Source organism: Carlito syrichta, unplaced genomic scaffold (genome assembly GCF_000164805.1).
Source record: "Carlito syrichta isolate Samal-C Ts95f unplaced genomic scaffold, Tarsius_syrichta-2.0.1 Scaffold314111, whole genome shotgun sequence".
Taxonomy (NCBI): Eukaryota; Metazoa; Chordata; class Mammalia; order Primates; family Tarsiidae; genus Carlito; species Carlito syrichta.
In genome coordinates, this window is record NW_007258207.1 from 1,047,718 (window position 1) to 1,059,890 (window position 12,173).

Sequence of the window (12,173 nt, forward strand, 5' to 3'; positions counted from 1 at the left end):
ACTCCGCGATCCTTCCGCCTCAGCCTTCTGAGTAGCCGGAATTACAGGCATGCGCTACCACGCCCGGCTGATTTTTTGATTTATTGTAGAGATAAGGTCTTGCCTGCCCAGGCAGGCCTCGAACCCGCTGGCTCAGGCAATCCACTCACCTCAGCCTCCCAAAGGCGCGGGATTACAGGCTGAGCCACTGAGCCTGGCTTTTCGTGAATATATTAATGCTGCTCTAAAAAAGGCTTACAGAAGTGGGTTCACGCTTTCTTGCTCTTCTGCCTAAGGCCTTGTGAGGGCATAGCCAAAGAGCCCTTGCCAGATGCTAGTGTCTTGATCTTGCACTTTGCAGCCTCCAAACCTGTGAGAAATAAATTTGTTTTTTAAAAATTACTCAATCTCAGATATTCTGTTATAGCATCATAAACAGACTAAAAATCTAAGCATTACTTTAGTCATGCCCAAAGCTAATGATATGTAGTATCTTAATCATTATATATATATATTTTTTGAGTTCGAGTCTCATTTTGTTGCCCAGGCTGGAGTGCAGTGGCAGGCTCCTGGCTACTGCAGCCTTGACCATTTGGGCTCAGGTAGTCCTTCCACCTTAGCCTTCCAAGTACCTGGAACTACAGGCATGCATCACCTTGTCCAGCTAATTTTTTGTTTTATTGAAGAGATGAAGTCTTGCCAAGTTGCCCAGGCTGGTCTTGAACTCCTGGGCCAGGCAATCCTCTTGCCTTCACCTCCCAAAGTGCTGGGATTATGGGCGTGAGCCACTGTATCTGACTTCATAATACATTTTTATATTGCCTTCTTTTATAGTCTTAAATATCTATATGTCTTGATTGTTAATTTTCATATGATTGGGTATTACAAGTGTTTTAATAAAAATGCAATGTATTCAGAGAATATACTGTTTATTGTCCTAGATTATTTTCAGTTTTTTATAGTTCCATGCAAATTTGAAGAAAGAGTAACACTTTGTTTTAAACTGCAAGAGGTCCTTACTTTAAATAGTTCTGGTATGCATGAATTTAATTACCATGATTTAGTTCAATAGCACCAGTCCCCCAACAACAAGACATGCTATACCCTGGACCTAGGACTCAGCTGAACGTGCCTGAATTTTGAACTACAGGTGTATGAACTAATAATGGGTAATGTTTTAAACTGTTAATTTTGTGGGATTTGTTATATAGCAAATTTTAAAAACTTATCTACTGAGACTCTGTTCAGTTTTACAATTTTCCTTTCTCTCTATTCTTCAAATTTGACCACTTTTATTGACTTGTCTCCATGTTCACTAACTTTATTTTTGCAATTTTCGATCTAATTTAAGTTCATGTAGTGAATTTTTTAGTTGAGATATTGTACTTTCCAGTTCAGAAATTACTTTTTTTGTTGTTTTTTATTTTTTTATTTGGGTATCACTTTGTCACCTAGATTGGAGTGCAGTGGGCACGATCATGGCTCACCAGGGCCTCAACCTTCTTTTGCCTCAGCTTCTTGAGCAGCTGGGACTACAGGTACTTGCCACCATGCCAATTATTTTATTTTTGAAGGAATACTGTCTTGCTGTGTTGCCTAGGCTGGGCTCAAACAATCCTCTTGCCTTGGCCTCTCAAGTGCTGGGTATATACAGATGTGAGCCACCATGCCCAGCCCAGAAATTCCATTTTTATAGTTTCCATTTCTGAACTGAGCATTCACCATCTGTTCACTTATTATGACTGCCTTTTGCTTTAAGTTCTTGAAAATATATGTAATAACTGCTCTAAAGTTCTTTTTTGTTAAATTTAACATTTGAGCTATTCTAACATCTGTTCTTATTCATTATCTTGATTGTACAATGCTTTTTTAATCTAGTAATTTTTTTTACATTATGGTGGACATTGTGATTATTCTTTGTAGGGAGGCTAGATTACATTGTCTTCCTCTAAAGGGTGTTGAGTTTTGTTCTGTCAGTTTTGTTCTGGTAGTTGTATTGTTGAAGGATCTTTTTGGTTTTATCAGGATTGGTTTTACCTACAGACCTGTTTCAGTTTTGCACTAAATTTTAGGGGGCTTTACTCCTTAAGTGTGACCTTTCTGGGGTTTCATCTAAATGCATGACGTAGTCTCTTTACTTTAATTGGGTAGTGTATTAGCATACTTGGGCTGCCATTAACAAAATACTAACATATATTTCTGTGGGTTCCATGACAAATTTATTTTCTCAGAGTTCTGGAGACTGGAAGTCCAAGATCTAGGTGCCAGCAGAATTGGTGTCTGAAGAGGGCTTTCCCCTGGGTTATGGTCTTTCCTTGGTGTGTGCGTGCAAAGAGAGAGCTCTAGCTCTTCAGTATATCTTCTTAAAAGGACTTTAATCCTGTCAGTTCAGGGTCCTGTCCTTACAACATCGTTTAACCTTAATTACTTCCTTAGAAGCCCCATCTCCAAATACAGCCACACTGTGAATTAGGGTGTCAACATATGAATTGTGGGAGGAACACAAACATTCAGTCCATAATAGGCAGAATGACTCCCAGTGCTGCATGACCTTTCAGCCCATATGAGGTGATCTTTGCTAGACCTCATAGAGGCTCACCTTGCATAGGTGTTTATTTTTAGCCCCACCCTTGATCAGGGATCTGCATTAATCCCTGTGCTTTTAAACCTGATCTCTGTCTCTGTCTTGGGCTAGTCTTCTTTGTGTTGGGACAGAAAAGTGTTCCCAGGCAGAAAGCTGGGGCCATTGTGAGGCTTTCAACATATTTCCCTTCCCTCAAAGATCTGGGACCTGCTCTGCCTACTATTCATTTCAGGAAAACAATGGCCTCATCTATTGGCCTGTTTTATATTTGTTTTTGGTAGGATAGCAGTCTGGTACCAGATATTTTATCATGTTTGGAAGCAGAAGACTAGTCATGAGTTTTTATTTCCAAACATAATAGGAGGAACATTAAAGATTTCTTGTAGGCATTCTTATTTTATACAGTTAATTTTTTTATTACTGATAGAGCCTATTTTATTAAAAGTTTTATGGGTAGACGGATTCTTTTTAAAGCTGTGTGTTGAACATAATGGACTGTAGGAGGGGAGCTTTTGTTCCTCGTAGGTAGGTACTGATGGAATGATTCTTTATTATATTGTTAGAATCTTTATGAACTACTTCACTGTGTATTTGCGTCTCTATGTACAGTATTCAAAGCCTGGTGATGAAAGGTTATGACTTACACCCACCAAACCCTGGCAATTTAGCATTTAGACCCCAGGAGGGCTCTTTAAGTTTCTCCTTTTCTCTGCATTTGACACCGGATAATGTAAGATATGGCCTCAACATCAGGCAGAGTGACATGCTATGAAAGAATGGTTTCTTAATTATAATATTTAAAATTTTCCAGGAGTTTAAAATATTTCTAAGTACATAATTTAACTGTTACTTAGTTCACTTGAAAAATGAAGTCCTATTTGGCAGGCCATTATAAAGACTTGAGATTTTATACTTTTTCAAAAGAGTAATTGTGAATCCTGTATTTGTAGAGGGTAAACTATGCTTGATAGAATATTCAAATTAGGAATTTTCCATTTTCTGTGAAAATTAAATCAAGTATACATTATTCTAATTAGACTTTTTTTTTAATGTTGAAATTAGGCTTCATAATCAGTTATATCACATGGCCAAAGCTGAAAAAAATATCATGAAAAGTTGAGTTACAGCCAGACTGGGTACAGCCAGACTCAACTGATTAAGCATGTGTATGTATTTGTAACTGATGATGCTGGCTTCTCAGATCAGTAAGAAAAGGATGTTTTAAGTCGGAGTCTCACTGTCATCCAAGCTGGGGTACAGCATAACATACATGACCACCTCAGCCTCGATCAGCTGGGCTCAGGTAATCCTTCCATCTCAGCCTTCCAAGTAGCTGGAACTACAGGCGTGCACCGCGATGCCTGGCTAATTTTTCTTGACTTTATTATCGGTCTCGCTAAGTTCCCCAGGTTGGTCTCGAACCCTTCTTGCCTCTGCCTCCTAAAGTGCTGAGATTATAGGTGTGAGCCACCGTACCCAGCTAGGATAGATTTTTAAATGTTGGAACTGATAAAAAAGTTGTGAAAATATTTTTCTATTCCTTCCTGACACCACATGTGAGGTTCCAGATATACTAAATACAATTCCAGGTACACTAAAGATTTACATGTAAAAGGGGCATAGTATACAAAAGAGACAATGGGTGGCTATTTATTTTCAGGTAGTTCAGTGTGCTAACTTATACTATAAAAAGAAAGAACGATAAATTATTTTACAAAAAAACCCCATCATAAGCAAATAGGAAAAGATTGGCATGAAGCTGTAATAATTATGATTTTCTCTTTAGACTCAGTATATATATATATATATATATATATATAAGAAGTCTGTTGCATCCTTCTGGAAGCATTGCCTGCTCCACTTACCCTGACTCCTAGCTGAGACTCCCAAATGTAGTTATTCCTCTTCAGTAAACAAGTGGAGAACTGGGCCCTCATAAGCCCACTAGTGCTATTGCCTTTTGTTGCCACATGGTGTTGCTATTGAAGTTTGGTCCTGTGCAGCTCCTGGAATGTCTGTTCAACAGTGAAGTATTTGGATTGTCTAGAACTTGCACAGACCAGCTAAATTATGTCCACAGTTGGGCATCATAGTTGAAGACCTTTTAGTTCATATACTTGGAATCTTTGCTGTTGTTTCCCGTATTACACACTATACCAGAGTAGTAGGATGTGGAGAAGCAATGAGCATCATTTTATTGAACAAATATTTCTTGCACACCCTTGCTGTGCCTTATGTACTGTTTTATGCACTAGAAATAATGACAGTGAACAAAACAAACAAAAATTCCTACCTTGATGGAGCTTGCATTCATTTTGGTGGTGGGGTGTGGTGAGACATAGTGGCAGAGACAGATGATAAACAAGAGAAAGTATTTATGCTGAAACATCTTCAGAAAGACCTATGTACAAAAGCCTACCCTCTTAATTATTTTATATTTAGTCTGTCGTGCATCAGCATGAGAATAACAAAGTGAAAATAACACAGAAGAGAGGTTGAATACTTGATGGCTTTAAAACCACTGTGGTGATAACATCTCACTAGCTGGTTTGGGAACCATGTGACCCCTCTGTATGTCGTGGTACATTATGCGGCTATGTATATTTATGAACATAGATGTTTATGATCAGTGGAAATACAGGTAAGGAAGTGGTACATTTAGTTTAATCACAATGTTAGGGCTATTTTTTCTCTACCCCAAGGTTTTTTCCTGAAAAGAGAGTTCCATTAGTATCGCTCTGAGCCTGCTCTTGCTCCTTTATTCACTTCATCTCCGGTGTGATGACTTACTTGTTTGGTAAGTTTAAGAGCAACTGAGGGCCTTAGATATCCCCTTCTTCTGTGTAGGACTAACTAGTCTTTCCACCACCATCGACATTTCACTTACTTCTCTGTGGAACAAATTGTGCAGAGGCTTACCCTTGCAGGGAGAGGCCTCCCTGTCTAGTGCTAAGGGCATGCCCACTTCTGGGGCTTCCTGTTGGCAAGCCCATTTGGGTAGTATACCTACAGCTTCTTTTAGAAAACAGTAATATATTATTCTTTGTTTTTTTTCTCATCTTGTTCATAACTTAGCCAGGGAAGGAGTTGTTAATTTTGGGGTGCTTTCTTTGTGTACTTTATATCATAGCTTATTTAATTTTACATAGATTTTAAAAATTATTTTTCTACACTTGTCATGCATCAAAAAGAATTAAATAATGTCTTTTGTAACAACTTGGATGGAATTGGAGAACATCATTCTAAGTGAACAAACTCAGGAACAGAAAACTAAACACCACATATTCTTACTTATAAGTGGAAACTAAACAAAGACTACACAATGACATAGAGAATGGTATCATGGACACTGGAGACTCAGAAGGTGGAGCCTTAGGAGTAGAAGGACAAAAAAAAAATCACCTATTGAGTACAATGTGCATAGGTGGAGGTGCTGGGCATACTTAAAGCCCAGACCAAAAATTATTTGTACCCAAAGCTATTGAAATAAATAAACATAAAAATTGTTTTTTTCATATACATATGTAGAAAAAAGTCTGGAATAATATATATCATGGTTTGAAAAGGAGCTGGTAGAATTAGGACTTTTTATTCTTGCCTGTCCTCCTGAATTCACTAAATTTATTAGTTATGTAATTAGGAAATTGTTAAGCATTTTAAGCCTCTAAAAAAGCATGTCTGATATGACTTTCCATGTAGAAGCAATAGTCTTCTTTGTACTTAGAAGAAGTTGGACCTGAGTAGGTATTTTTTTTACTTGCATAGTTTGGTGCTTGGGTCTAGAATTTTCAATAGGCAAAATACATTACTTTCCTAAAATCTGATTTGTTATTTAATCACATGTGAAAATAGTTGTTTTTCATCTATAAATACTATTAGGCAGTTTGCATGATGTTTAAAAGCTAGTTCCAGCATTTAATTGAGGCTTACTGAATTTGGTGTATTTCTTTTTACTTACAAAGCATAACTATTTGGTAAGCCTGTTTTTTATTTTTTGACTTTTTTATTATTATTCCAAGAAACTACTCTAAATTCCTACCGTCTTTCCTGCTTAACACTGTGATATTACTCGTCATACACACACACACACACACACACACACACACACACACACATACACATGCACATATGTGTGTGTGTGTATATTTATATGTACACCCACACACACATGTTTTACTATATATAGGTTTTCAATATTTGAAATTATAGAATACATTTAATAAAGGGGAAAAGCACAAAATGAAAATGTTTATAAAGTGATACTTTTTATATCTCTATTTCTCTCTTCTAGCAGAAAAAAGATTGTGTATATGCCTTCATAGAAATTTTGTAAACTAATGGAGTGAAAATGCTACATAACTCCATCATTAAAAACTGTTTGTTAACTCTTAGAAAGCAGTTAAATACGTTATCATACTATCTAGCAATTCTACTCCTAGGTATATACCAAGACAAATAAAAACATAAAGTTCACACAAAAACTTATACAAGAATGTTCATAGCAGCAGTGATTGACTGACTGATTGATTGACTGATTGATTTTAAGTTGGAGTCCTACTGTGTCACTCAGGCTGGAGTGAAGGCGCACGCTCACGGCCACCCCAGCGTCGACCTGCTGGGCTCCAGCGATCCTTCCACCTCAGCCTTCCAAGTAGCTGGAACTACAGGCACGTGCTACCATGCCTGGCTAATTTTTTATTTATTGTAGAGATGAGGTCTCTACAAGTTGCCCAGGCTGGTCTCGAACCCACAGGCTCAGGCAGTCCACTCACATCAGCCTCCCAAAATGCTGTGATTACAGGCCAAGCCACTGAGCCCGGCCGCATTACTTAAATTAGCCAAAAAGTTTTAAAAGACCCAGATGTTCATAAACTGGCGAATGGCTAAATAAAATGTGGTGTGTCTGTACAATGGAATATTATTCAGCAGTAAAAAGAAATTAGGTAGTTACATTCTAGAACATGAATGAACCTTGAAAACATTATGCTAAATAGCAGAAACCAGTCACAAAAGAACACATATTTTATGATTCTATTTATGTGAAAAGAATAGGCAAATCTTTAGAGACAGAACTTAGGTAAATGGTTGCCTAGGCTGGGAATATGGGGGGAGAGTGAGCAATGACTGTCAAAGGTTACAGATTTCTTTTAGGGTGATGACATGTTCTAAAATTACATACTAGTGATAGTTGCACAACTCTGAATATACCAAAAACGTTGAACTGTACACTTTAAATGTGTGAATTGTGTTGGTATTTGAATTCTATCTTGAAAAGACTGCTAAATTCATGTTATATATTCTTCTGCTATTATAAGCCCAAGCAAATCATTATATTTCAAAATTCAGACATTTTTGTATATACATTTAATTTTGTGTACCTAATTTTCATATTCTATTGCATGAATTTACTGTGTTAATCGGTTTTCCTTTCTGCTGTTGAAAACAATGCTTCAGTGGATAGTTTAATGCATATTTTCTTTTCTTTTCTTTTCTTTTTTTTTAAAGAGACAGGGTCTTTGTTCCCCAGGCTGGAATGCAGGCTGGTGCAATCATAGTTCACTGTGGTCTCAAATTCCTAGGCTCAAGGGATCCTCCCAACTAGCTAGGATTACAGGCATTTGCCACCACACCTGGCTAATTTTTTATTTTTATTTTTTGTAGAGATGGAATCCTGCTGTGTTGCCCAGGCTAGTCTCAAACTCTTGGCCTCAGACGATCCTCCCCCCTTAGCCTCCCAAAATGTTGAAATTAAGGGCATAAGTCACTGTGCACTGTCTAATGATACATTTTTAAAGCATTCTGTCACAATAGAATTTGATGGAATTATTGATAACTTGTAATTTTTTTGATTACTTAGAAGGCATTTTTAGCTTTGGAATATTTAGCTTATTTAATTATACAATTTAAAATTGAAGTTAATAGAAAGACTATCCTCTGAAGTTCATTTGGTAATTCTTTTGTCATTGGCAAGAGAAAAGGTAGGGCTTCTTAACTGTTGTGCCTTTAATGGTATTTTATGTAAGACGTGTCCTCATTTTTGTGTATGCCAATGTATTTTATAGAAAAAGCCACAAATGAGTACAACACTACAGAAGATTGGAGTCTTATTATGGACATATGTGACAAAGTTGGAAGCACTCCTAATGGGTAAGATGCCCACTCATGCTCAGTGAATGTCTAGGGATTTGATAACCTGTGTCTCTTTCATGATGTAACTTTGAAAGAAAAATAAAATTTGAGTACAGTTGACCCTTGAACAACACAGGTTTGAACTGCATGGGTCTTCTTATATTTACAATTTTTCTCCACCTCTGCCACCCCTGAGACAGCAAGGCCAACCTCTCTTCTTCTTCTTCCCCTTCATGATTTTCTTAATAAAATTTTTTTTAGCTTACTTTATTGCAAGAATCCAGTATGTAATACCTGTGACGTACAAAATATGTGTTAATCAACTGTTTATCTATTGGTGAAGCTTCCAGTCAACAGTAGGCTATTAATAATTAAGTTTTTGGGAAGTCAAAAGTTATGCATAGATTTTCAACTGTGTGAGGAGTTGGCGCCACTAGCACCACTACATTGTTCAGGGGTCAACTGTATTTACCTCTGGAGAGTAAAAGTTAGCCTGAAGGCTGGATTTAGGGAATTAACCTTATTCTGAAAGGACAAATGGAAGAGAGTTTAACTGAAAATCTGAACTGTATTAGCATACATAATTAAAGTCTTGGTATAATAGGGACACATGTTAACAATGAATAGATGAGTTATTTAAAGAACTCCCCTGGGACTTAAACATATATGGACACTTTTAAATAATGAAGTAGATAATATAGTAATATGATAGGTAATATAACAAAAGTTTTTCAATAATACTCTAAATATAAATATTTTAAGAAATACAATAATGAAAGAAGTGAACATAAAAAGTGTTTTTGGGGGAGTGTGACAATTAAGCTGAACTGATTATACTTTAGAAAATGAAAGCATTTGTTTTAACATGAAAACTTTTCATAGTATAGTCACATGTTTATTTGAACATTTTAAGGTGTTACGTATATATACTAGTTTTCTTTTTTTGAGGATAAGGACTTGCTGTCTGAAAGCCAAATTTACCTTGAAGAAATGAAAAGGTTTATCTGATAGAGTTCTCTTGTGTTGACCTTTTGTGAAATGATTTGTCTTTTAATTTTGGAATATGCAACATTGGTGACGTGATTTTTTTAAGTTTTTTTTTTTTTGAGACAGAGTCTTGCTCTGTCACGAAGGCTAGAGTGCAGTGGCATGATCATAGCTCAGTGCAGCCTTAAACTCCTGGGCTCAAGCAATCCTTCCACCTTAACCTCCCAAGTAGCTAGCAAGCAGCACCACTATGCCCAGCTAATTTTTAAATTTTTTATAGCAATGAAGTCGCACACTATTGCCGAAGCTGGTCTCTAACTCCTGGCCTCAAGCCATCCTCCCACTTGGCCTCCCAAAATGCTGGGATTACAGGTGTGAATCTCCACGCCCATATTTTAAAACTTCTATGAGTCTTTAAACAAAAGATTATATAAAATCATTTTATAGATTTATTTCTTTAACAAAGTGATGTTTCCAGGATTTTACTTTTAAATATAAGACTGTTTGGTAATGGAATACCTTATATTTTTAATGTTTTAATTAAAATTCTCAGTGAGTATTTAACTGTCTCTAATTATTTTTTTTAGTGCAAAAGATTGCCTAAAAGCCATAATGAAAAGAATAAATCATAAAGTTCCTCATGTTGCTCTGCAGGCATTGACTGTGAGTAAAAGTCACGTTATTATTTGACGCAAATTTTAAATGTGTATTTATTTCAGTAGGTGAATGTTATAACATTTGTATATTAATTTTTATTTTAATTAATAGCTTCTTGGGGCTTGTGTGGCAAACTGTGGAAAGATATTTCACTTAGAAGTATGTTCCCGTGATTTTGCAACAGAAGTACGTGCTGTGATTAAAAATAAGGTAAATTTTAAAAAGAAAAGAAATTTCAGTCATTAATAAATACACAGTGTGTCATTTTAACTGTATATTGTATGAATAAATATTATAAATGAAATCATTTTAGATAAATTGAAATGAAATAAACTTTCTGTTCTGAAATTTGATTTTTTAATTTGTAGCATCTGAAATTGTTTTTCTCCCCTAAATATATATGCTGTTGATAATAGTGACTCTTCATTGAGAGCTACATTTTACATAGACTGTCTTAACCACTCTTGGAGCATTAGATTCTCTTATCATTTCTATTCTATAAATGCAGAAACTGAAGCTTAGAGAGAAGTTAAGTAACTTGTCCAAGCTTGTAAGTAGGATAGCCAATGTTCAAATCCTGGCCTCTGTGACTCCATTCTCCTAATTCTAATCACTATTCTATACTGACTCCCACTAGAAATGGTGAGCAAATGGGGTCTTTATTTTAGACCAGAGTAGAGGGGGCTTTCATTATTGATTGTTATTGTGAAGTTATTTATTTGAGACAGAAACTCTTAAGCACCATTCTCATGCTGCTAGTGGCAAAAATTCTAGAATTTTAGTAGGATTGATTTAAAAAATTGTAATCTAATATTAAAAATATTAAGAAAACAGGGGAAATTATCTCAATATAAATGATTTGTTATCACAGAGGGTCATTTTATTTGAAACAAGTATATCTTAACTGTACATCTTAGATGTAAATAGTCATCTATTAATTACTCAAGTAAGCTAGGAATTGCTGAACTTTTGTTGATATTCATATAATTAAAGAGAATTTTAGTGGTAATTCTCCTTGTAAGTTAAATAATTTAATTACTTATTTTAACCTTAGGTTTCTGTTTATTCTCCTTTGCCTGTTCTTTAAAAGGCCCACCCTAAAGTATGTGAAAAACTAAAATCTTTAATGGTGGAGTGGTCAGAAGAATTTCAGAAGGATCCTCAGTTTAGTCTAATATCTGCAACTATTAAATCTATGAAAGAAGAAGGAATTACTTTTCCTTCAGCGGGTTCTCAGGTGAGAGATTTATTCAGACCCATGGTTGACCCTATTTTAGTATTTTGAAGGTATGCGTCTTTTACAAAAAACTAGGCAAGGTATGTCTTGATCGTCATTTCCTACCTCATTTCCCAAGTACCTATCCAGCAAAGTGCCTTACATTTAATAGACACTCTAGTTTTTATGTGTATTTCTTCTTCATGTCAGAAATTTGATAAGTAAATCAGACATAAATAACATATTTAATGCTACTCTAACTCTGAAGTCATGCAAAAGGCACAGATGTATAAGATAACCCTGTATGAATTTATAGTACAATTGAAAGGTAGCCATGTATATGTGTAAAATAAATTGTAAGTGGCAAATCTTGGATAAGGGGGGGTACAAAGATTAGATGTTGTCTACCTCAGGACGAAGGAGGGAGATAACTACAGATTGTGATGGTGAAGAGGTAGAATTTTGAAACGTGTATGTATTTTAATTAGACAGGAGTGAAGAGATCATATCGGGAGAAATGAAGTGAACAAATTCATGGAATTGAGAATGCTCAAGACTTGTTTGTTGAATGAATATGCCTAGAGTGAATGGTTTACATATAAGATGGGTGGGCTAAAAAAA

At 35.8% G+C, this 12,173-nt stretch overlaps 1 protein-coding gene across 1 annotated transcript in view; it reads left to right on the forward strand.

Moving 5' to 3' along the window:
* The window catches only part of STAM2 (signal transducing adaptor molecule 2), a 44,817-nt gene that overhangs the window by 12,273 nt on the left and 20,371 nt on the right, over positions 1-12,173 (forward strand). The window contains exons 2-5 of the mRNA XM_008071073.1: positions 8,626-8,710; positions 10,267-10,342; positions 10,448-10,546; positions 11,427-11,573. Of these exons, the coding sequence (XP_008069264.1) occupies positions 8,626-8,710; positions 10,267-10,342; positions 10,448-10,546; positions 11,427-11,573 (407 nt within the window). The remainder of the gene's footprint in view (positions 1-8,625; positions 8,711-10,266; positions 10,343-10,447; positions 10,547-11,426; positions 11,574-12,173) is intronic.